Source organism: Hakea prostrata, chromosome 10 (assembly GCF_041222555.1).
Source record: "Hakea prostrata isolate BN-2017 chromosome 10, UWA_Hpros_2, whole genome shotgun sequence".
In the NCBI taxonomy this organism is placed as follows: Eukaryota; Viridiplantae; Streptophyta; class Magnoliopsida; order Proteales; family Proteaceae; genus Hakea; species Hakea prostrata.
In genome coordinates this window covers 13,859,067-13,884,664 of record NC_142609.1, presented here as the reverse complement: position 1 = coordinate 13,884,664, position 25,598 = coordinate 13,859,067, and the positions used below count along the sequence as shown (strand labels likewise).

At 37.9% G+C, this 25,598-nt stretch overlaps 2 protein-coding genes and 2 non-coding genes across 4 annotated transcripts; 2 read left to right on the top strand and 2 right to left on the bottom strand.

Annotated features, from left to right (window-relative positions):
- Positions 1-1,260: 1,260 nt before the first annotated feature.
- Positions 1,261-5,110, top strand: LOC149002029 (putative auxin efflux carrier component 1b). Its single transcript, XM_089137044.1, has 6 exons — positions 1,261-3,244; positions 3,711-3,981; positions 4,061-4,146; positions 4,237-4,394; positions 4,502-4,578; positions 4,699-5,110. Exons 1-6 carry the CDS (start codon positions 2,068-2,070, stop codon positions 4,763-4,765), a joined length of 1,836 nt encoding a protein of 611 aa, XP_088993170.1. The 5' UTR covers positions 1,261-2,067; the 3' UTR covers positions 4,766-5,110.
- An 8,118-nt stretch (positions 5,111-13,228) lies between these two features.
- TRNAP-AGG (transfer RNA proline (anticodon AGG)) lies at positions 13,229-13,300 on the bottom strand. Its single transcript has one exon. It is a non-coding gene; the product is annotated as a tRNA-Pro (tRNA).
- A 2,252-nt stretch (positions 13,301-15,552) lies between these two features.
- TRNAP-CGG (transfer RNA proline (anticodon CGG)) lies at positions 15,553-15,624 on the bottom strand. The gene has a single exon. It is a non-coding gene; the product is annotated as a tRNA-Pro (tRNA).
- Positions 15,625-23,554: 7,930 nt separating this feature from the next.
- On the top strand, positions 23,555-25,330 carry LOC149002026 (basic helix-loop-helix (bHLH) DNA-binding superfamily protein). The gene is made up of 2 exons (XM_089137303.1): positions 23,555-24,037; positions 24,554-25,330. The coding sequence occupies exons 1-2, from the start codon at positions 23,741-23,743 to the stop codon at positions 24,965-24,967; spliced, it is 711 nt and encodes a 236-aa protein (XP_088993429.1). The 5' UTR covers positions 23,555-23,740; the 3' UTR covers positions 24,968-25,330.
- The last annotated feature ends 268 nt before the right edge of the window (positions 25,331-25,598 follow it).

Genomic DNA, 25,598 nt, shown 5'->3' with positions numbered 1-25,598 from the left:
ATAATATTTTCTCTTTGACGAATTTTTTGTACTAATCTATCCATCTTTCTCAGAATTGCAACTCTTGATTTCCCCCCAATACTACTTGGGGTGCTTAGGCATTAATTACATTTACGATTTCTTTCTCCATTGTAAGCTTGATAATTATAATCTTATGGTCAAATCCACATCGTTCTTTAAATCTTTATCCTCTATTATGCCTATTCTATTTTTATTACTTTTACTCTAATGTATTAAAATCTAAAGTCATCCTACTCCTTAGTTTTTTTTACCTTTTCATTTTTGTCTCTTGTAGTCCTTTTTTCTTCATTAGATCTATTAATTCTAAGCTCTTACAAAAGAAAGATAATTTTTCAAAAATAATTAAAAAAAAATGTTTACTCATTGAAAAAAGTTGTCTGTGTAAATACTTTCTCAAAGTGTATCATTTGTCATGAAAGAATAAATTTAAAATTACAAATCGATTGACACTTTAGAGGTGCCATTAAGAAAATCACATTAATCTAAGACATTAAATCACTGCAACCATATGGATAAGATTTTTAATTAAATACCTATAATTTCTAATAAATAAAAAATTAAAAAAAAAAAAAAAAACCCATAAGTAAGATCCTATACTTACAACACTCTCCTATCAAAAATCATATTCAAATCTCCAATTCCAGCATTTAATTCTTGGAATTGAAAAATGTTGGGTGCAGCTCCAGATAATCTCAAAAGACACAAAACCAAAATTTCAAACCCTTTAATTCCTATATTCTAGGATAACAATAAAATAAGTAATCCAGAATATAGACTAGTGAGTGGATCAAGTTTTATACTTAGATAGATATAAATGAGAACATATATCTATGTTTCTTATTTGGTGATGGAAATTTCATTCAAGAAAAGCGAGCAACAGACTCCAGATCCTGAACAACAAAGAAGAGGATTCGAAGATTGGATAAAGGCCAACTGTCCGGCTCGAAATGAATTCGGCCTCCTTGGCTAGAATATAAATTCTATACTTGGAACACATAATTGGTATCACACCATACCGAATGAAAATCTGAGATCTATTTCTATCTAAAGTTCTAAACCCATATGATATTCCATCAAAACTTTTCATAAATATTTCATCTATGGTTATTGGAGAGAACCCACGTACAGGTACAATCCAATGGTGAACCAATGGAAACACAAGAAGTGTGTGCAGAGCTAAACATGAATTTCCATGGCCGAACCCCAAAATATATAAAATGAAGAAAAGTTGAGATTCTTAGACCAATCTGACATGCCCTTTTCGGCTTTTCTTTTCCTGTGAGAGTTGCTTTACACAGCCTTGAGATCGTTCAAGGCTGGGAAAGATGACTTTTTAAGGTTCAATCTTTTTCATCCAAGTAGCATTTCAAAGATCTTGGCTCTTACAACTTGTCTGCCATTACAATAAATATAACTCTCTCTGCCTTCTTACTGTCACAACCTCACAAGTCCTAGAACTCTAGTATTCTCTTTTCCTGATTTTTAGTACTTCTTTTAATTTTATTCTTTCTTTTACGTTTTCCTCTGAAAGTGGCCGGAAAATCAGTCGACTGGTGGTTTTCTCGGCCGTTTGGTGGCCTTCTTTATTTCCACTTTATTTCTTTGAGCTTATATATTCTCATTTTTTTCAGTTCTCTCTCTCTCTTTCTCTCTCTCTCTCTCTCTCTGTGCCTGGGCTGGTATGTGTGTTATCTTGAATGAATTCTGCACTTCGTTCCTTGTCACTACTTGGGTTATCTCTGGGAATCCTGTTCTTCGTCCTTGCAGCATTAACTGATTAAACTCGCTGGTACGGCCCCAGAGACCTAAACTAGAGAAATTATTATCTGGGTTCTGCATTTTACTGTTTTTCCTCACCTGGGTGCTCTTTTGTTTTGTTTGTATTGAAAAATGGAAATGATAATTGTACGAACGGAGCCAGTTGAAGCTGCTATGTTGTACCATTCAACATAAACTCAGTCTGAACTCAGAAGCTGGAGCCTGGAGCTGAGTTTCTGCGTTTTGCTACATTTTTTCTCACTTTGCTCAACTTTGTTTTGTTGAACAATGATCAAAGGAACCGACCTTTATCATGTTCTCACTGCGGTTGTACCGCTCTATGTGGCCATGATTCTTGCTTATGGTTCGGTAAAATGGTGGAAGATCTTTAGCCCAGATCAGTGTTCTGGTATCAATCGTTTTGTGGCTCTCTTTGCCGTTCCTTTGCTCTCTTTCCATTTCATCTCCACCAACAATCCTTACACCATGAACCTACGCCTCATAGCTGCTGATACGCTTCAGAAGATCATAGTTTTAGTGGTGCTCGCCATATGGTCTCGAATCAGCTCCAGAGGTTCTTTAGAATGGTCCATAACGCTCTTCTCCCTTTCCACACTTCCAAACACCCTTGTCATGGGAATCCCTCTCTTGAAGGGAATGTATGGAGACTTCTCAGGAAGCTTAATGGTTCAAATCGTTGTTCTTCAGTGCATAATCTGGTATACTCTGATGCTTTTCTTGTTTGAATACAGAGGAGCTAGGCTTCTAATTGGTGAACAGTTCCCTGACACGGCTGGTTCCATTATTTCCTTCCGAGTTGACTCGGATATCATTTCCTTAGATGGGAAAGAGCCTCTGCAAACTGAAGCAGAGGTCGGTGAGGATGGAAAACTCCATGTTACTGTAAGGAAATCCACGAGCTCTCGATCTGAAATCTTTTCTCGGCGGTCTTATGGGCCTCACTCTGGTGTTTCTTTGACTCCTCGGCCATCAAATTTAACGAATGCAGAGATTTATTCTCTGCAATCTTCAAGGAATCCCACGCCCAGGGGATCCAGCTTCAACCACACTGATTTCTATTCAATGGTTAATGGGAGAAACACTAACAATGTCAGCCCAAGGCATTCCAATTTTGGTAATCCGGGTTTTGATGAGGAGGCTGGAATAAACAGAGCAAATGGGATCTTTTCGCAGGGGAATACTGTTGCCGGAGCAGGATATCCGGCGCCAACAAGTGCCGGAGCAGGATATCCGGCGCCAACAAGTGCCGGAATATTTTCTCCAGTTGCAGGGGCTGGGGCTAAGAAGAAGCCCAATGGGACTGAGGCAGGCAAGGATCTTCACATGTTTGTGTGGAGCTCCAGTGCTTCTCCTGTCTCTGAAGGTGGCATTCATGTATTTAGAGGAGCAGAGTTTGGGAATGAACATGGTGGGCTACCTCATCCTGCTGATACTCACCCTAAAGGTTAGAAACGTTTGAAATCTCGTTTGGGTTTTCATTTTTATTTTTTATTTTTTCTCCTACATTGGTTGTTTCCTGTTTAAAAGCTGGCTTGATTGATGATTGAGAGGGTTTTTAATAACTTAGGTTTTTCTCTCTGATTTTACTGTATTTGTCTTCATTTGATCTGTTCCTTGGGGAGGATAGGTTTTTCTCTCTTACTTTATTGTATTTGTCTTCGTTTGACCTGTTCCTTGGTGAGGAACCTTTTTTTGTCTGTTTGTCTATTTGTTTGACGCTTTGGTTTTTTCCCTTCATCAATTTATGTTTGAAATGGGTTTTCTTCTGTGGACTTCCTGAACAGATTTCAAATTATGTTTTTTGTATTATTTGTTGTGATTTGTTATGCTTGTCTCCTTGACTTCTTGTTTGGTTGATTTTCAAATACTTCTTATCTATATTTGATGGATACATGGCTTGATGATTGCAGAATATGAAGAGTTTGGAAGAGATGAATTCAGCTTTGGAAACAGGCAGGCTAATGGAGGTGACAGAGATGGGCCTAGCTTGTCCAAACTGGGGTCAAGCTCTACAGCTGAGCTCCACCCCAAAACTGGAGGAGCTAATGGTGGTTCAAAGTCCATGCCACCAACAAGTGTCATGACCAGGCTCATCTTGATCATGGTTTGGAGGAAACTTATCAGGAATCCAAACACATACTCCAGCCTCATAGGTCTCACTTGGTCTCTTGTCTCATTCAGGTCTGCAAATCCTATCAAGTTATCTCTTTCTTGCAAGTCATAACCCAAAAAAATGCCTCACTGTTGCCTTGCTTTATAGGTGGGGCCTTGAGATGCCTGCAATAATCGATGGTTCAATTAAGATCCTATCAAATGCTGGACTTGGAATGGCCATGTTTAGTCTTGGTAAGTTTTAAGTACAGTAAGGTTGGAAGGTTAAAAACTTCTCTGAAAGTTTTACAGTTCATAGCTAATGTACATCTGTTGATGTTACAGGTCTGTTTATGGCTCTACAACCAAAGATCATTGCCTGTGGTAATTCTGTTGCTGCCTTTGCCATGGCTGTTCGGTTCCTCGCTGGTCCAGCAGTAATGGCTGCCGCCTCTATCGCCATTGGTATACGCGGTGTGCTCTTGCACATTGCTATAGTTCAGGTAAAGGGGACTCATCAGAGTAGGATGGCATTGAACCCTTGCCCCCAAAACACAATTTTTCTGAATGAGGAGTTAAACTCAATTAATCTCTCTTTCATATCTTTCAGGCAGCACTTCCACAAGGAATTGTTCCCTTTGTCTTTGCGAAGGAATACAATGTGCATCCAGACATTTTGAGCACTGGGTTTGTATCTTTCATGGCTACTTATTATTGAATTTGGATTTTCTTTTGACATGTTAGTTATCTATTCAGCAGCAACTTGAATGATGTCTAGATTTTTGTTTCAATGTTCTTTGTGTACAGGGTTATATTTGGGATGTTAATAGCTCTTCCAATCACTCTAGTTTATTATATTATACTGGGGCTTTGAAGCTGAAGGGAGAGGAGAGGAAGGAAGAGGAAGCTACCCAGGAAACAAAAAGACTATACTGTGAAGTTTCACCCTTTTGAGGGGTTTTTGCTTCTCTAACAGGATTTGCTGAGGGATAAGATCTTCAGGTAGTTAGGGGTAGAATCTTTGATGGACCAACCACCCTTGGATTTCTTCCAAAGTAGAAAAGGAGAAGAGAAGGACATGACCCTTAAATATAGATTTTTTGAATCTGTCCTTTTCTTGTCGTTGTTTGGCTGTAACATTTTAATGTTTGTTCACTTTTTGTTCTTTTTCTCTTTTAAATTTTGGAAAGTGAATCTTTTCGTTAGTGTTTTTTTGGGGTTAAGGCCTATGGGGGTATCTGATGTTGTTACTTGGTCGGTGTAAAAGAAAATTAAAAACTGGAAATTTAGGTCACTTAATTCTTCAACTGGTTCTGATTGAAAAAATTCTTGGCACTCCAAGTTGGAATCAAAGTTCCTCAACTTGTTAGCAAACAAATATGTTTGACCAAATGATCGGCAGCTAGTTAGAAAATCAGAGTTCAATTTTTGGCTTTCAAAATTGAAGGTTGACATTGATCATTGGATTGATATGTGTTGTGGTCGAACTTAGAGATACGATGGTCAATCGGAATGGTTCAACCAGGCTGTCACAACTTAACATGAACATGGGCAAACTGGAGTAAAATTGGTAGACCATACGCCAAGTATTTTAATCACAAATCAACTCATGTTTAAAGAAAAGGACGAGAGATCATAAAGAGTAATGACCAACTTCTTCAACATTGTCTAAGAAGAGTTTAACTACCCTCAAAGAGGTAGTATTCTAGTATAATTCTAAACAAGAATACCATAAGTAATTGATTCCCATCAAACTATATAAATGAGTATCAATGTATCATCATCAATAGAAGGTAGGTGTTCTTAAGTTATTCTAAGAACTTGGAGATTGAGAGAGAGGAAGTTGGTCCTGTTTTCTAGAAGTGAACTAACTTGATCGTCGAAGACGATACTCGACCACACAGGTCGAGCACGTTTTTTACAGGTTTGTACGTTCGAGCTCAGAGGATGGGATTCTGCAACAACAGTATATTTGTTTGAGATGCACTTCCGTAGTCTAAAGTGGATGGTGGATGCTTAGCATATTTCAATGGTGGCACATTCTAAGCAATAGGGTATACGGTAGACAGATAATGAGATGAAGCCTCGAGGAAAAATTGTTTTGTGGTTTTTATATGAGAGTTCTCATATTCCATGTTATTAGGGTAACTATGGACAATAAAAGAAATTTCACGCTATTAGAGTAACTATGAACAATAAAAGAAAGGTAAATATATGCAAATGCAACATATGAAATACTTTAAATTACAATAAAAGAATGGAATAATTACTATTTCCCTCTTGTACTTTGGTTTTATTACTAATCAAACTTCCTTTATTATGAAATTACTATTGCCCCTTCACTTTTAATGGTGTTAAGTGGCTATTAAAATCAGATATATAATGTCTATTTTTCCCTTCATTAATTTAGAAGTCAAAAAGCATTACCAAAAAAAAAATTTAGAAGTCAAAAAGAAAACATTATCCTCATCTATGAAAATTATATTGAATGCCAATTATATCCTTAAAATCTTTTATTTTAGAAAATCAATTTTGGATTTGATGGGACCACATACTTATGGTTGTTGAAACTCTCATGTTCCACTTAAATTTCTCACCATTACAATAATGAAAATTTTACAAACAAATTAACATATAAGATGCTAATTGAAAGAAAATTTGGTAACATGCATAATGGTCAGTATATATTCGGTGATTTTCAATTTCCAACTTTGAATTAAATCTGATATTTCCACATATTTAGTTTCTATTTTAAGTTATTAAATCACATTTTTCATTTATTCAGTGATTTCTTTTTAGAGGAGAAAAATCAAATCATTCATTTATTTGATAGTTTCTTTTTAGAAAAGAAAATTGAATTTAATATTACTTTTTTCTCAGAGCTAATTAAGGGTAGTATTATAACTTGACAAAAAAATAAATAAGCAAAGAGATAACTACAAGATTATTTTTGGAATTTTGAAAAATATATAGATGTTACATCATTAGTAAACTAACAAAACTTAACGGTAGGGGGCATTAGTAATTGTAGACAAAGTTAAAGGTTGCATTAGCAATTTTAAGAAGTATAGGGGATAAAATAGTATAAAATCAAAGTATAAGGGGCACCAGTAATTATCCCTAAAAGAATTGATTAAGACAAATTAGGAAAGTAATAAGATGAAGGGAGCAGATTACATAGAAATAATTCAAACAAAGTACATCTAGAGATAAGGATGAAAAAAATCATCCGTAGCACATCTAATACTCCCCCTCCAGTTGGACAGCGAATCAGGGAAAGAAATCTCGATGGGTTTGCCTGGTTCGCCGCCCGGCGAACTAGGCGAACTGGGAGAGATTTCGCTGACATCGTAGCAGCACTTGCAGCCTTGCAGGTAACCTGATGTTTCAGTCGACCAACTCTAATAGCCCTGAGATTGAGAAAGCTTTGGATTTCCGATCTGTCGTCGTCTTATCTCCCAACAACAATAGTCTCTAGCTGAGGCTACAAAAGCCAAAGATTCTTCTGCAGCCATCTCAATCCTTCATCATATTCTTGAAAACCCATCTTCATCCTCAGAACTACAGCAGCCTATAAACAACAATCTAGCGATATCGCCGTTGTTTAACTACTTGTCTTCGGTTTCTTTCTCTTTCTCTCTTTCTTTCTTCTTCTTCTTCTCCTTCAACGATCCGGCGATGTTGCCGTTGCTACTACCTCTGTTTCTTTCTCTTTCTCTCTTTCTTTCTCCGCTGCTACTACCTCCTTCCAACTCACCGCCGCTACTACTTCTCTTTTCTTTCTCTTTCTTTCTTTCTTTCTTTCTTCTTCTTCTCCTTCAACCATTTTCGTTTGATTCGCCAGGAAATCGACGATTTTCAGAGATTTTAACTAATTCGCCGGAAAATCAGATGATATTTAAAGATTTTCGTTTCGATCAGTTTTTTGTTTCGCTGGTTAGTAAAACTACCAAAAATCGGTGAAATAATGTTCCATGGAGCAAATGTCAAGAACTTCCAACTTGCCTCTATGACCGGGAAACAAATCATTCTAAGGGCCTTGGTAAAAAGTTCAACAATTTGGGTAGCACTAGTGGTGGAGGTGGATTTAATGAGACCATGTCAAATTTGATTGCGGACCGCATGAGAATTGATCTCTATGTGTCTGGTATGCTCATGAAAGACTAGGTTCGCAGCAATATGTAAAGCAATTTGATTGCCATAAAATAAAGGTATTGTGCGAGATACCATGACATGAAGACCTTTGAGCAATGTAACTAACCACGTTTGTTCATAAGTGGTTGTGGCCATGGCATGATATTCGGCCTTAATAGATGAGTAGGACACAATGGCTAGTTTCTTCTATTTTCAAGAAAGAGGGCTAGAACCAAGGAATACAAAATATTTAGTTGTAGATCGTCGAGTCATGAGGCAACTCACCCAACATGAGTCACAATAAGCACGAAGAGATAGTTCACTTTCAGCAGATAGAAAAAACCCTTGTCCTAAAGACCCATAGAGGTGACATGGTAAACGATTAATAGCATTTATATAAGGTCTAGCGGTCCCTGTCTTCATCTTTGTGGCATGTACACTCTGAGAAAAGCAAAATGAGGGACACCTAAATATGGTACTCAGGTTCATCCATTGTATGAAAATCACTCAACTGTTTTTCCTATTGAAGTTTCATCTTAGAATGACATCTGAGCAAGGCATCGACCATGGGCTTTTTATGGTACAGGGGCTTTCAAAAGCATCCAACAAAATTTAGTGATGACTAAGTGCACAACAATTCTAGCTCCAACACCTATGAGATTACTCAATGCCAAATAATGGTGGAAGTGGGTGATCCTTTAGATGAAAAACTAGACCCATAAGCGTGGCAATAATGTATTGACTAGCAATTTGCCAATTTTATAAGCAACCTGTACACCAAAATGGATCCCATCAGGCACATAACAATCTACTACCCTCAAAGTAGGGGTGGGCAATCCTGCACCACATAGTTAAGGCTGCCAAAAAATTTTTGATGAAAAATTATAACATCTAAAATTTGGAAAACGTTATCAAACTATTCCAGGGACAGTAGACTCCCAAAATCAATATAAGACTTGAAGTGGTAGCTTTACTGGTACACCAAACTTTCAAGATATCAATTCAAGCTTTTGAACTTGTTAAAGTCCCTATAGAATGTCAAGTTTTTTGTTCATGCTTTTTCCAACATTCAAAGTCAAATTCTAACTAACAAAAATACAACATGTCCTTCTAAAGTAGTTTTACCTTTGGCTTATATACTCCTTCACAAAATAAGACAGAAAATTTATACTAGTTATAACATGGGAGGTGTTGCGTTCAAATCTAATTTCTCCAAATGAATAGGGGTCGAATCGCAGTGGATCCTATTCAACACTTGAACATAGAGACAACAGTAAAAATGGACCGACTGTGTTGCTCGAATAGACACATCTGTCAATCAAGCCAGTAGGTTGGAATAACACCTTTCGAATAGAATGGAGTGCTGAGGGCACAAAACTAAGGAGTTGCAAAGCCAAAGATGGAATACTTGATGCAGAATGAATTCAATAATGAACAGTTATTCATAAATGAAAAAATAATAATAATAATAAAAATAAAAAAGAGCTAATCCTTTAAGAATATTGTTCAGTGGATCAAATAAAACAAGAAGTAATAATTAAACATGCAAGCTCTTTTGTCTCACAATATACTATTCTGGTTTTCCCTCTCATTCTCTCCTCCCACTTCTCAGTCGACTTTTTACTGAATATGTGGATTTTTTTTTCCTTTCTTTATTTCCATTGAATCTGGAAGTGGTGACTGAAATGATGAAACTGTGGCTTCAGATGATCTACCACCACGCGCATTCGATATTCCCATGTTTCCTTTAGGTTGTTGTCCCCTCAGGCCTGAATCATGGTTTACTAGTTGAGGCTTTCTTTCTCAGAATAGTAGTTTTAAAGGTGTTGGATCTTGGAAGTTGTATCTTTATTTGTTGTTGGGTTTTTGTTAATCTTTCTTAGTGGGTTTCAAACTAAGAGTTCATTCATTACTCAACTGATCAAAAGAAAAGTTTACTGTTAATGCTTCTTATATAAACAGCAGACACGAGTACAAAGAGAAGCTTAAACAAATTTATCTCTTCATCATAACACCCAACTTATTACCAAATAATGTCTCCCTCAATAGCAAAGAAAATACTTTTTTTCTTCTTTTCCTTAAGCAACTTTTCCTTTGCTTTCCCTTGCTCTAGTCTATTTGTAAAGTGGTGCCTTTTAGAGCTCAAATGCAGGGCTAGATTATTATAAAAGTAATGTATTCTTCCCATGACTGGAGCCCTTTTAAGTTCAGGAGAAAAAGTTGTGGTGTTTGGTTTATGTGGTTACACTCATTGAAAAAGGACCAACTGATGGGAACTCTTGCATATGTTTATACTGTTAATGAATTGCTGCCATTTATATATATTTTTTTCTAACATGATCGTCCTTTATTGTTTAACTTCAGGACATGGGCTTCAATCTTTTCGATTTAGGGGCTTTCTGCTCGTCTCTGTATGGTGTTGCCTTGTTATTCTATGCTAAAGCTGTTTCAGAATTTTAGAAAATTTTGGGTACTCAGATTAGAATGGTAGACGTGTTAGTGTGTTTTTTGAGAATATTTATTGCTTTCCCTTTGATGATGTTTTACAGGAAGCACATACAGGCGTTCTGTCGTAGTTAGTTCCTGTCATTGAAGTGAGAGGAAGTTGCCAACATCTTGCAATGGAAGATGGCGGATTTGTGATTTTGTCTGTTGAGTGATATGCTCTGGATGGTGGAATTGTGTGATCAAAAAAGAACCCTAAAAATTTTGAATTCAGTTGCTGCGGTTTCATTTTCAGTAAAGGGATCCACATAGGGTATGATATATACAATTTACAAACATGTGTAGCCATAGACCCAGCCCATATTTCATGCACTGACTTGGAGTCTATGGTCTGAAAGTTTTTAGAAATATAAACCCAAGTTGTATGTGACATCATTTATTAATAAATGAATGCTTGTTCATAATAAACCCAAGTTTTTTTTTTTTTTGTACGAAACTGAGCCTCACTGAGAAATCGCACAACAAAGAAAACGATGCGCCGGTCGTCCGACCGGATGGAGGACCAATGCATACTGCAATAGACCCCGCCCCAATGCCCTGACTTGGAGTCTATGGTCTGAAAGTTTTTTGAATATAAACCCAAGTTGTATGTGACATCATTTATTAATAAATGAATGCTTGTTCATAATGAATTCTCACATTGCTTAATGTGGAAACTCTTATAGTGTGTGTGTGTGTTTTTTTTTTTTTTTGTACGAAACTGAAAAGCTTCATTCATGAATTAAAAAAAAAATACAAACACAACAAAGAAAAGAAAGAAATACAAAAGATAAATGCATGAAAACACAAGGTTCAATCCGAACAAGGAATGGAAAGTGACCAAATGTATACATGCAATAGACAAGGTCATCCAGGCTAAGGAATGGATCGAGCCCAATCCCTTAGAAAAGTGGTTGTAACAACCACAACAACAACTAAGCACAAGGAATACGACACACGTATCCTCCATAAAAAATACCCAAAGAGGCGACACGCCACAAAGGCGGACATAGACACGCCACAAAGGCAGAGAGATAACACGCCACAAGGGCGGAGAGATAACACGCCTCAAGGGCGGAGAGATAACATGCCTCAAGGGTGGACACAACAGCCACAGTGAAGACACACCAACGGCGACCAACAACATAAAACTCTCACAGTAGCAAAGCTTCCAGATCCACGGGAAGTACTTCAAGCTCCAGCATAAAACCTCCAAACTGCGGAATGCACTACCGAATCTTGCATCAACCTGAACTTCTCTTTTTTTTAATTTTCCTTTTTTTTTGTGTGTCCTTCTTTAAATCATTCACGGAGGGGGAGAGAGAGAGGTGAGGGAGGTGAGGGAGTAGAACAGGGGTGTGGTGGAGATGGACAAGGCAAACAGAGAGGCGGAGAGGGGAGGTGAGGGAGTAGAACAAGGGTGGGGTGGAGATGGATAAGGCAAACAGAGAGGCAGAGAGGGCAGATAGGGGTGTTCCACCGATTAGAGAAAAAGAGAAATAAACCGATTGTGGAAACAGAGAAATCAGAGAGAGAGAGCCAAAGAGGATGGGAAACTGAGAGTTTCTTTTATCTTTTTTTGTTTTTTTTTCTTATTCTCTAAAACCGGTCACGGAGAGAGGCGGAGAGAGGGAGAAGAGGGCAGCAGAATAGGGGGGGGGGTGGAGATGGAGAAGATAAACAGAGAGGCGGAGAGAGCAGACAGGGAAGATGAGAGAGATCGGCGATGAGAGAGCTTGGAAAACACAGATCAAAGTGTTCGAAACCAAAGAAATAGAAGAAAAAAAGAAAAAAAATTTCCGATCAGATGTGAGCAAAGGAGGGAGGGGAAGAAGGTGGGAAGAGGAGGAGAGAGAGACTGCAAAGGCTGAGTGTCTCCACCTCAAACGGTGGGATGGTGGAGGGTGTTCAACATCGACAGAGGTTAGGGTTTTTTTCAGAAAGGTAGGGTTCTTTTCCTTGTCTATATGCTTTCCTGATTCAGCAAGCAATATTCCAGCACTCTTATAGTGTGTTTGGTTACTTAATTCCATTGATGCTTGTATTAATTATGATTTTTCAAATTCATAGACTTAGAATTTATGGATATGTTTGTGATACAAAGACATTATTGCTGATTCCATCATGAGCTGATTCATCTTGGAAACTACCATAATGATGTAAATCAAGGTTTTCTTTACTGCTTTACTCAAGGTTAATTTAAAGGAATTCATGAGTACGTTTAACCTCAAACCATGAAATTCGAATAATTCTATTTTTTTTTCCCCTTTCTTGGAACTGGTAACTTTTATGCAAGGAAATAACTATTTTATATATATGGGGCTTCGTCCTTAGCCTCAAGGAACTTCGAAGTTTTGACCAACTAAGCCAACCTTATGTTTCTCTTCGTTAAAAAATAGTTTGTAGTGTTTCGCAACTTTTACAAATGAAATGGTAGAGATGTGAGTTTGGGATTGTTGGCTAGAGTCCATTCTAAGCCCGAATAGGGTCCGCGTAGGGTTAAAGTGGGCCAAGAGAGAGGCTAGGTTTAAGCCCAACCTGGTCGGGCCCAACAATATCTTCTTCTTCTTCCTTCTTGGTTTGGATGTGCACCGTATGGGCCAAAATTGAAAACATGGGCCATGCTTAGATGCAATATATTTAGAAACAAAATAGCAAATTAACTGCAAAAAGTAAAGTTTGTGATGAACTGGGGGTTTCACCCAAAAAAAAAAAAAAAGGGGCATTCCGAGAATTGAACTCGGGACCTCTCGCACCCTAAGCGAGAATCATACCACTAGACCAAATGCCCACGGTGAAAAAAAGTAGAAATACTAATTTAAAAACAATGAAACTGAAGCTCATTATTTTAACTGCAAAAAAAAAAAGCGGAATAAAAGGCAATAAAAAATGTACATCTTTTTTATTTTAATTAGTAAGTAACCACGTGGAAATGCATGTATTTTGTGGTTAAATATGAATTTTTCGGTTTTTTTAGTTATGGTTTGGAAAACACAATTATTATTCTACTTAATGTATATTTTTATTTTATTGTTTATTGGTAGTTTTTATAAAAAAATATATATATAAATACAACTTTATATGTTTTTTTGCCCACTACATATTGGGAGTGTGAGAGTAACTAAATTTTTTTTTTTTTTATTGGTGTTTTTTTTAATACTGGAAATGTAATGCTGTCCGTCTCCACTAAGAAGTATGGATTTTTACCACTCAATCAACCCTGCATTAGGCTAATTGAAAAAAAAAGATCACTATCAATCTTTTATCTTAAGTAGTTTTTTTTTTTTAGGCTAAATTTTATCTCAAGTAATTAATGACGTGTCTTCTTCACCTATATAACTCAAAAGCCTGAATCCAATTTTCTAATGAAGACATACATGGTGGTTCTAATATCTAATACCACAAGCACATCCATAAAGAATTCATTGCTAGAATTGACAAAGGGAAACCATCCTCTAAGATCACCATTCAAATGATATTCTTATTATCCTGAAATGCAAGTTTTCTATGACTCCCATGCTATCTTGATGGTAATCGTATTACAAGTTCTCACAAATACAAGTAATAAAATTGTAATTCAATTGGAATTTGAAGATCCTTAGCTGATTTGAAGAACTTGACATTGCAACCTAGCAAACCACCAATGGATAAGGTTGAGTTACACCTTGAGTGCTGCTTTTAAGGTAATTAATGCACCTGCTGTCAAGAATTGCTCTGCACTACCGCCTCCAAGATAAAATAACCTCCAACTAGAAGATGAAGCAGTTCTTTTAATCCTTTTCAGCAGCCAAAAGTTAAAAAACTACGTACTAGAAGTTGAATTCTTTTGATATGTTTTGATCATGAAAGTCTTGATAATAATCAGAGGCCCAGCCCATACTTCATGCACTGATTAGGAGTCCATGGGCTAGAAGTTTCAGGAAATATAAACCCTAAATGGATGTGAAATCCATCAATGAATAAATGGAGGTTGTTCATGGTGAACTTCACATGTGAAAACTTTTAAAGATTCATATGGGTTATGTCTTACAACCCCCTTTGGCAGGGTTTTCACTCATGGTATCAGTCATTAGTTACAAGATATTGACTTCATACAACTATAAGGCATTGATCATTGCCAACTGAGACAAACCCATAGTCATGATCATGAAATTCACTGTGTCTTTCTCCATATCAAAAAGTAGTTGAAACTTTGAGATATGAAATGGTGGAGATGTGAGTTTGGTCTTGTTGGCTATAGTTAGAATTTTGTTTGAGAGAGAACTGAGAGAATTCTTCCGCACTCAAATTCATGAGTGGGAAATATATATATATGGATATTATTTGAATTTGAACTACAACTTGTTGGGTATATCTATCCTAAGCCCAACTCAGACAGTGGGCTAAGATAGAGATGCTAGGTCTAAGCCCAACATTATATTCTTCTTCCTCGTGTTGTTTTTTCTTTCTTCTAAGTCTAAGAAGGGTCAAAGGCTTCAAAATTGAAATGAAAATGCTGGAAATCATGGAACTATGTAGGCACTTCTCTTTTTGTGAGTTGTAGTCTACGCAATCATTGGGAAACTTAGGGTCTCGAAGCCGTCACTTACCACATAGATTACTCTAATCCAAGGGCTCAAATAAAACACCTCTATTTTACCCAAATGAAACCCATGAAACATGATTCAACCCAAACTTGATCTAGAAAAAAGTCTTCACTTGGATTTAAGGATTTGATTATGTTCCTTGCCTTTCTTTTCATAGTTGAAATGTGAAAGAAATATGTATTCCTATCCCCAAAAAGGGACACGAAATTTTTGCTGCCATATTTGATCAATTTGGTTGAGAGTCGGCCTTAAGGTGGCTAGAAGATGGTTTTCAGTTAGAACCATGAGAGTTCAGCGTGCTCACATCATTTTGGGCACTAACAAAATGTATACTAGTGGTTTTGGGACTGGGTGTTTGGACCAACTTATGTGCACTTTAAGTTCATATATATTAGGCTAAGGGGGCATGGAGTTATTTGACCATCCTTAGATGCAATAAGAATAAAAAAAAACCACAGGGGCATTCCGAGAATTGAACTCGGGACCTCTCGCACCCGAAGCGAGAATCATACCACTAGACCAAATGCCCTTGGAAGTGTATGATCGAAATATAATTTTTAAGATCAAAAAGCGCAATATCTTTAGTGCTAGAGGAAAGATAGTGGTTAAGCGGTGAATAGAGAGACTCTTTGCCTGGCAGCCAAAACCTCATCTTTTTCGGCAAGAGGACAGCATAGATACCAATTACGTTTTCAGATTCTTAATCACCTCTTTGCATGCTTCATTTTAAGCTTACTTTTGCTTGGTTCTCTTCTTCCATCGTTCAGATGTTTGCTTTCGAAGAAAAGGATTTGGGGTTCTTCTTCTTCCACTCCTAACTCTTGATTGTGTTAAGCTCTCTATAGGTTTCCCTAGTTGATTTCTTGATTTGTTGAAGGACTGGCTTCTACTTTGCCATAGAAATGGTGGACTTGCAGACAAGAAGCTCTTGGTAGAACTTCATTGGGTTTTGGCTTTCACTTATTCCTCACCGAAGTCCAATGCTCTGTTGTTATTGGTGTCTTGAGAGCTGTTTGAGGCATCCTGCTTGAAGCTATTTGAGTGGGGTTCAGTAAAATCCCATAGAATCCTAAACCCCTTAACCCATTGTTTCAGGTCCACAAACCCAAAGCTAGAGTAGAAAGCAACTTTGGACCATTCAAGTTGAGCCCGGAGGCTCGAAAATTGAACCAAAGGAGGTGGATGACCACAAAGAAGACACAAAACCACTCTAATGGAGTTCAAGAAGAGAGAGAGGATTAGTCCAGAAGGCACTAAAGGAAGATTTTGGCATGCCCGGAATTCAATGCTAGATGAATCAAATGTCAAGGTAACTATACCATTTATTGAGCAATAATTAGAGTTTTCTACCCTCCGAAGCCCCTTCGAAATTGGCCTTCGCATGAAGGAGATAAACTGTTGGTCGATTGGACTTGGTTAAATGGGTGGATCGACCGCCTAAGCCCTGTTCAGGGCCAATTTCAGGATTTTGGGTTTAAAATCCTATTTTATGTTTCTCCTACCTTATAAATGCATTGTGTATGCTAGAGGGAGGCTGAGAACATGGGAGAGAGAGGAAGAACTTGGGATTTTAAAGAGTTCACTCATTTGGCGGTGCCGAGGCGTGAAATATGAAGGGAATCGCGTATTAAGGTAAGGAGACTCTAAAAACACTATTTGCAACCTTTCTCTTGGTGCATTTATGTTGAGGTACTGCAATAATAGTGGTTGTTGTGGAAGTTGGATAGTAATGAATGTTAGTTGAGTTTCCTTTTAGCCATTATTGAGTATCTAATGGTCCCATTTTACCCATATGAGGCCGATTGGACCTCTCTGAGATGCCCACGAGCAACTCTTCGAGCGCCAAATTGGGAATTTTTATTTGAGGACTTGTTGGGATGATTGGAAGGTGTTTTGGGGACAATATTAGTGTCCCATTGAAATCCCAAAAAAAACCCCAAGCGAGTTGATTTCGAGAAGAATTCGAAGTCGACCAACAAAGTTTGACCGGCCCTGGTAGGCCTATCCAACCACCCGCTAGTTTAGGTGTGTGTTTTGGCCTCTTTGATACCCGATTAATACCCATTTTGATCTTCATGTTTCTAAAGTTATTATGGATTATTTGCACTATTATATTGTGGAGATTTCTTTGGAAATTGGAGATCAATCTTGTCTTTAACAGGTGAGGAAATACATTATCATATCTTGCATATCTGATTTATTCTAAATTCTCACTTATATCAATGTTGTATATTTATCATGAAATGCATGAGACTTTGCACGAACGGAAGGTAAATGATGTCATGTTTATTTACTATTCAATCTACATAAATTATGATTGTGAACCTAATGTATTTGGACTGAATGGTAGGACACTGTCCACTTATATTTATATACCGACTGGGGTTGGGGTTCGCCTATTACCCTGATGACTTTACATTCACTTAGACCTGCCAATACATGGTCAATAAGTGTCTAGATGTGCTGGATAGTGAACCCTTTAATACTACTGCCCTTTCGGCAAGGGCATGGTTGGGTCCTATGTGCATCGTGCATGCCCACTATCATCATGTGATGGTAGATTACATATGTTTGGGTTGGGCTCATGGGGCATCTAAAAGACTACTTGAGTGTCGTGAGGAAGCACGAGAGGCATCCGCCCCAACATATATGGATGACCATAGGGTTAAGGAATGGAGTCCAAAAGACATCTCTGGTTGAGGGTACAATTCCTAAGTGGAGAACGATACTGAACCAAAAGGGTACTAGGCATGAGGGAAGGTATCTGGACTACATGTACTACGATACTTTAGGACCTTGCATTGGCCTAAGATTATCCCTGACACGCACCAGTTCTCAGACCAATAGTGATGTGAGAGAGTGGTGACCTGATCCCCTGCCATGGTTTGATGTGACTTGACCCAACTATGACAAAGAACCCAAAAGATGTCTCAAGTTGAGGGAGAGTGATGAGACCGCTTAGAAGAGGCTCGTGTGTAGCTTAATGCGTGTCAGTAAGTTGTTTCTGCTATTATTTTATATGTTAATTAACTATTTTCCCTGTTTTTCATTTTTTTTTATTCCCCCATCCCCCCCCCCCTTTTTTCTTTTTTTTTTTTTTTTTTCTCCATAATATTTTTTTTCTCCCCCCCTTTTTTTTTTTCCCCCCCTCTACCATGGAGACTTCATTGTTAATTTAAGAGCATATTTGCATACTCATTCATTTATTTATCTCATTTATGTATATAAATAGATTGTTTATTGAATTGTGCGATGGATGCATGTTATATGGTCATGTTAACCTCACTGAGTTCTGTTGAACTCATTCATTTCTATATATACTTTTTATATCTTATTACAGGTTATGAAGACTCCATTCAGGTGGAGAGTACAACGCTGCCTGAATTCTATAAGGGACGGACAGGCTAGGATGCGGGGGCACATGAGAGTCATGCCCATGTTTAGATTGCTCCTACAAAGCCGAGTACTATTGAGGCCACGTCAATCACCTATGAGATTGTAGTTGCCCTCGTGACCATTTGTTATATCCTTATAGAACCAATGGATGGTGGCACTACTTAGTCTTCTGAGCCTCTTCGAGAGCACAGACTCCCGCTGATATACAACATTTTTATTAAACTCTAATCATGAATTTGGATAATTCGATTAACATTTGGGGATACTGTAATAACTTTAATATTATGATTTTGGTACTTTGATGCCTTTAATCCTTTTTTGCTCTTTGATTATGCGATGTTGTATAATGGTTATGGATTTGGCCGTGAACCTAGATCCCGTAGTGTTATCACCCCCATGGCTATTCGGATGAGTTTGGATCCAGCTGGGTGGGGTGTGATAGGTTCATGTCATGGTTTCTCCCTTTCTTTATCTGAATGACGTTGCTACTTGCTTTTCCTTCGGCTCTTCTTGTTTCTCAACTTCAAGAAATTTGTTTGTGTATCTATTGCTCTAGAGGTTTGCAGTATTCTATTATGTTTTTATCCGAATTCTTGTATATGATTTGGAAGATGAACCTACACCGACATATTTTGGTGGGCGACCCGAATGACCTATTGGTCGACCCGTTTACCTTGTTGGAGTCTATACATATGTATCTTATGTTCGCCAACCACATTATTGAGAGATTTGAAATTTTCAATTAGAGTTTTGAATCAGAGTTCTTGTAATGTCATTCTTAGCGATTGGTTGTGAGATCTTATTCTATTCTTCTTTTACATGGTGAAAAAACTATTCTTTTTTGCCGGTAAACGTAGTATACCACATCAATATATCAATCTCGTTAAAACTATGTGTGTTTTTGTTTTTGTTTCTTTTTTAATTTATTATTTCGTAGTGTTTATTTTAACATATTCTTTATCTTCTCATTTCAAATTGCCATCTGACGATTTCAACTCTTGCAATAAGTGAGTGTCATACTTTTCCAGAAGAAACTTTGCTTTCATTTATTGGCATCATTTGTTGCTGACACAAACAACGCTGCCACTCGTCTCCTTGGCTTTTGTCCATCTTGGTCTCTTCCTCAATTTCTTTGTAGCGTAGCATACTAGGGGGCAGTAAAATCTTATGAATCTGCTGGGAAGCTCAACAGTGAGTTGGGGTTATCTGTAGTTGTGATGGTGGACATGTCCCAGCCATCTAGTGACCTATGAAAACTCTAAGCTCAAACTGTTAAAGGTATGGCCGAACCTCGACAAGGAATGAGATCAAGGGTTTGATTCGATGGCATAGGCCAAGTTTATTATTTTTGTTTAGAAATAAAATCTGTTAGTGTCAATGTTAAATCATATGAGGAGCTGCCCAAGACCTTTTAGGTTCGAATCATTTTGGACACTAGAACCTACTTTCATGGAAGCGACTAAACAGAATTGGAAATGCTCTCGAGCAGATTCTTCTTTCATTTTCACACAACACTTTGCAAGATCTAAGTTCAACTATGATCACCTGGAGCAAATCCATAGTTGAAGAGATGAAAGTCAAGGAAGATTCTTTGAAAAAACAAATTTGTTCTTTGGCAGAAACACTGTGGGACTCGCGATTACAGGATTGTTTCGTTGTAGAAAAAGAAGTGAATGCAAAACTCAAATTAAACCTCATTCAGCAGGAGAACCTCTGGTTTTAGAAATCAAGAGCTTCTTGGATTGGTAAAGGAGATCAAAGTACAAGGTTCTTTAACTTGGAAGTGTCAAACGTAGAGCTTTCAATAAAATAAGTGGTATCCAACATGAAGGGCTCTACTTCATTGAGCATCAACAAGTGGTAGAGGTTTTTTACCAAGCATTCCAAATCAATCTGTAAATCGCCCAATCCTACTCAGCAAGATGATTACTTCAACGTGATTCGAGGGAGAGTGTCATAGGAAGATCATCAAGCCCTCTTAGCCCCAGTCATAGAAGAGGAAATTCAAAGAGTTGTCTTCAATATTGGAGCCTGTAAGTCCTCAGGACCGGACAGCTTCTCAGGTATTTTCTATCATAAAACCTGGGGGCTCTGCAAGCATGATGTCTTCTCTTATGTGAAATCTTCTTCAATTCTGATCCATTCACGGGCACTATGAATCACACTTTTTTAGCTATAATTCCCAAAGTTGATTCACCAACTTCAGTAGGGGATTACAAACCGATTGATTTATGCAGTGTCAGTTGTATGATCATCTCCAAGATTTTGTTAGTTGACTGTAGCCCCTCTTAAACAAGCTCATCTCTTTCAATCAAAATTGTTTCATTAGGAGATGGCATATTCAAGATAATATTTTAATTGGTCATGAGATGATGCATGTTATCAATCAAAGGAGGAAGGCAAAAACAGGGTTGTTGGTAATTAAATTAGATATGAGTAAAGCCTATGATAGGCTTGAATGGAGTTTCATAGAATCAGCTCTAAAAAATTATGGTTTCCTCCTAAGGTGGATCAAATAGGTAATGTTTTGCATTATAACATTGAGATACTCCATTCTTCTCAATGGTCGCCTCTCAAAATACTTCAAACCGACTCGAGGCTTGTGACATGGGGACCCTTTATCTTCTTATATTTTTGTATTATGTGCGGATGTATTATATTATCTTCCCATTTGGAGAATGCACGGTTATGAAAGAAGTTGAAGGGAATAAAAATAGCACAAGGGGGAGAGAGTCTAACTCATCTTGCTTTCGTGGATGATTTAATCCCTTTTGGGCTCGCATCATAAAGAGAAGCAACAACATTCTATGAAATAATTCAAGATTATTGTCTCAAGTCTAGTCAGCAACTAAATATCAATAAAACATGAGCCCACTACAGCCCTTGCACCTCAAATAGTCTGAAGAGGATCTATCACCACATTTCCATATCACCCCCAAATCGGAGATGGATATCTATTTAGGGATACCTTTGATCAGTGGAAAATTGAAGAAAAAACACTGTGAAACACTCACTCAAAGGGTAAACAACAAATTGCAAGGATGGAAGTCTAAGCTTCTAAGTGCACCAAGGAGAGCCTTATTGATACAAGCAACAACCTCAGCTATATATGCCCTCTCACTTCATGTCACGCTTCAAGCTTTCAAAGTCAACTCTAATGGACCTAGAGAAGGCAAATAGAGACTTCTTCTGGTCAAATGGTGAGAGAAGTCTTGTTCACACAATCAGTTGGAATGCCATCTGTCAAACTAAGTGATCAAGGGGTTTAAACTTAAAAAGAATGGAAACCATTAACTCAATTCTTCTATCTTGAAAGGCTTGGGAGCTCCTCAATCCCAATGACTCACTTTCGGGAAGGTTGATGAAATACAAATACTTTTCAAGAATGTTCATTTTTTGCAAACAACAGCAAAGCCGAATGCATCTTGGGGGTGGAAGTCAATCATATTGGCAAGGGACTACATGAAGCAATGACTATTACATATTGTCAGTGATGGTACTACAAGTAACCGTTTGAAAAATTACTGGATCCCAAATAAGAGACCCTCACAAAGCCCTACATCTCTATCAGCTGATGCCCCACAAACATGTTCTTTCTTTCTCAATCAACACAATACCACATGGAACACGGATTTTCTAAGGGCCTGTTTGGTTACATGAGTCTGGAGATTTCAAATATCTAAAGATTTGAAATCTATAGATTTGAAATCTATAGAGTTATAATTTATAAAATTAGGTGTTTGGTTGTGGAATGAAATCTGTGGATTCATCCTAAAAAATTATTTGATCGACGTGATTTTTGTAAATGTGTAAATGTAAAGTTTTTTTGAAATCTCTGGATTTCACCCCTTACCCATAAATCTACAGATTCACGTTTTTAGTGTAAAAAGGCGAATCTCTAGATTTCATGAATCTAGAGATTTTTACAACCAAACGGGTATAATTCTCAGATTCATGAATCCAGAGATTTGAAATCTCTCGATTCATGTAACCAAACAGGCCCTAAAAGAATGGTGGCCACCAGATATTGAGGAAGCAGTTGTACAAATACCCATCTCTATCCTTGATTGGCAAGACAGACTCATATGGTATCCGAAGGCCAATGGGATCTTCACAATGGCCTCAGCTTACAGACTAGGGATAGCCGATTCCTCTCCTCCGCAAGATCGGGTTCGGCTAAAATTATGGCATCTTGATTTGGCTCCCAAAATAATCTCTTTTATGTTACTAGAACAAAATAAAGTGGATCCATTGATGTTAATCACTTAACACACACACACCCCCCCCCCCCCCAAAAAAAATAAATAAATAAATAAATAAATAAATGCTACATGAGCTACATCTATTAAACCATTTTAAAACTATGCATGGATTTGAATTCCTGATCAAATCTTCAACAAGTGAATACTTGATCAATTTACCAAGTGAAATCACAAGCAATTATATAGAATAAGAAGGGTTTAGCATAATCACCTTCACACCTCTCTATTATATATTTAAGGATGAGTCCACCTATGAATATTCATAAAATGTATACAGATTTTTTTTAAGACTGAGTGCCTGGGATCAATTTATGTGGACCTTGAGCTCATATAGGAGATTTTGAACTCTTGACCTCTTCCGTATGAAGAGTTGTAGTCTTTGGTCACTAAATCAGTCCCTTAGGGTCTAACAAAACACTCTTGATGCGTTAGATTCAGACTCCCACTAGATTCCAATCACCTACAACAGGAATAATAAAGTTGTTATGTAATGTAAGGACTTATAGACCTACCCAAACCAAAGGACACCCGGATATATAGGGATTTGGGGATCCTAAATGGGCCATAACCAAATACTCCCAAAGTCCATAGCTGGGTCCGGACCCTAGTATCTAATGAAAACTCCATTTTCGGATCAAACAACTCCTATACAATGTGGGTAAGATATCAGGATATGGATCCTCATATAGTGATATATTTACGTGGAAACTATATATCAAACAGTCTAAAAACCAATCTAGTGTTGTCAGCTCCCACTTGTGAAAGATTCCAAACCAATGGCTCTTATTTGGAATACATATCGTATCTCGCGCACTCTAGGTCCAAACGGAACGACTGAAGAACTTGATAAATTGAAATCCCAGCACCTCTCATGTCTCATATCCCAAACCATCGATCAAAAGAAGACAGACACAGAAACCCTGATCTCATCTCATTTCATCACCTAACTTAACCTGGGTTTATCAGAGTTCTTCAAATCATCACTACATGCAGTCAGAAAACTTACCTGGATATTCAGAGCTTTACGAAATGCTCGCCGGAGCCGGTGGGATCGACGTTGGGTCTGGTTCGTATGGGTTTCCTACGAATTATGATTTCACGGCTGTTCCAAGCTTCTCTGAGGGTTCTCCGTTTCATCCTTTGGAGATGTCTGGAATTACAGAGATGCCACAAGCGAGAGCTCTCGCTGCTTCCAGAAATCACAAAGAAGCTGAGAAACGAAGAAGGGAACGAATTAATTCGCATCTTGATCGTCTTCGTAGTCTCCTTCCTTGCAACTCCAAAGTAAACTCTCTCTCTCTCTCTCTCTCTCTTCTCTCTCTTTCTCTCTCACACACACCCACACCCACCCATTCACCCGATCACACACACACATTCTTACATCTGGGTTTTAATCAATTCGAGTTTTCCTCTTCTCTGAACAAATTCTGATTTCTGAAGGATATCAAAGTGTTTCTATTGAATAATGGGATTTGAATTTCGTTTTAGTTGTAATTTCAAGCTTTTCTGGGTTCCTGAAGCATACGAGTAGGAAGTGTTGCTGAAAAGAAGAAGAAAAATTATATTGTTTTTGCATATGTGAGTTCTATGCGTTTATGGATGTGAAAAAATACAGTTCTAAGGGTGTGTTTTTTTTCCCATATCTTTAGAGGACAGAAACTGAAATTTCAAAAGAAAGATGACAACCTTTCTACTGTTTAGCAAAGTTACGGTGCTTTTTGCAGTTTTGGTTTTGTGTTAGGGATTCTCATCTTCTTTTTTTCTTTTTGAATCTTCTTGTTTTCCTTTTCGCCGTCACAGACAGACAAAGCTTCACTCTTAGCGATGGTGATTCAACAAGTAAAGGAGTTAAAGCAACAAACCTCAGATATTACGGAGCTCGATATGTTCCCTTCCGAAACTGACGAAATCGCAGTGTTTTCCAGTGATTTCTGCGGGAGGTCGATTTTGAAAGCATCAGTCTGCTGTGAAGATCGATCAGATATCTTACCTGACTTGATCCAGACATTGAAAACGCTTCAATTGAAGACTCTAAGAGCAGAAATGGCAACCTTAGGCGGAAGACTCCGAAGCGTTCTTATCGTCACCGGAGAAGGAGACCGGTGTTGTAGTGACGAATCAATCGGTTACTTACGCGACGCTTTGAAATCTCTCGTCGAACGATCTAGCTCCAGCGACCGCTCTAAACGGCGTCGCTTCGTAGATAAAAGATGAATACTGATTCTTCTTGTTCTTCTTCGAGTGTTCTTCGTTTGTGTATGTGCCTTGGAATAGTTGAATGTTGGTTTGTGTGAGAGTGGATTTTCGTTAGTTAGGGTTTCATGGTGATCCGAAACACAGGTAACCTCTGTAAGTAATTGTAATCGGCCATGGCTGTGATTCCTGTTTCTGTTTGTTAGATCTGAGCATTAAGCAAAAGCAAAGATGATTTGCAGTTCTCTGTGAAATCTTTTTGGAAGAAGAATCGATGATAGTGTTCGGCAAGGAAAAGGAAATGGCGGCTAAGGGAGAAAATTTTTCAAACTAATGTGGCACTTTTTTCGAGAAACACAATCAAACGTGTAGGGTCACTGGGGTTTGGTGCTGACTTGGACCAATTGCGTCCGGTTCAGTTGGACCACAGGTCCACAAGCGCAATCGTGCTTTATAAACGTTTGATGTTGATTCGCTGGCCGGTGCGAGTGGTCCATCTGGTTCAGAGAATTTGGCAGTTGAGTTATTAACTTATTATTGACCACAGTATCCTTTTGACAACTGAGGATTGCTCAGACTTGTTTAACCAAAATAGTCCCACATCTTTTTTTCGCACTCTGTGGTTCCGTCACCTCCACGAGACATGAAATAT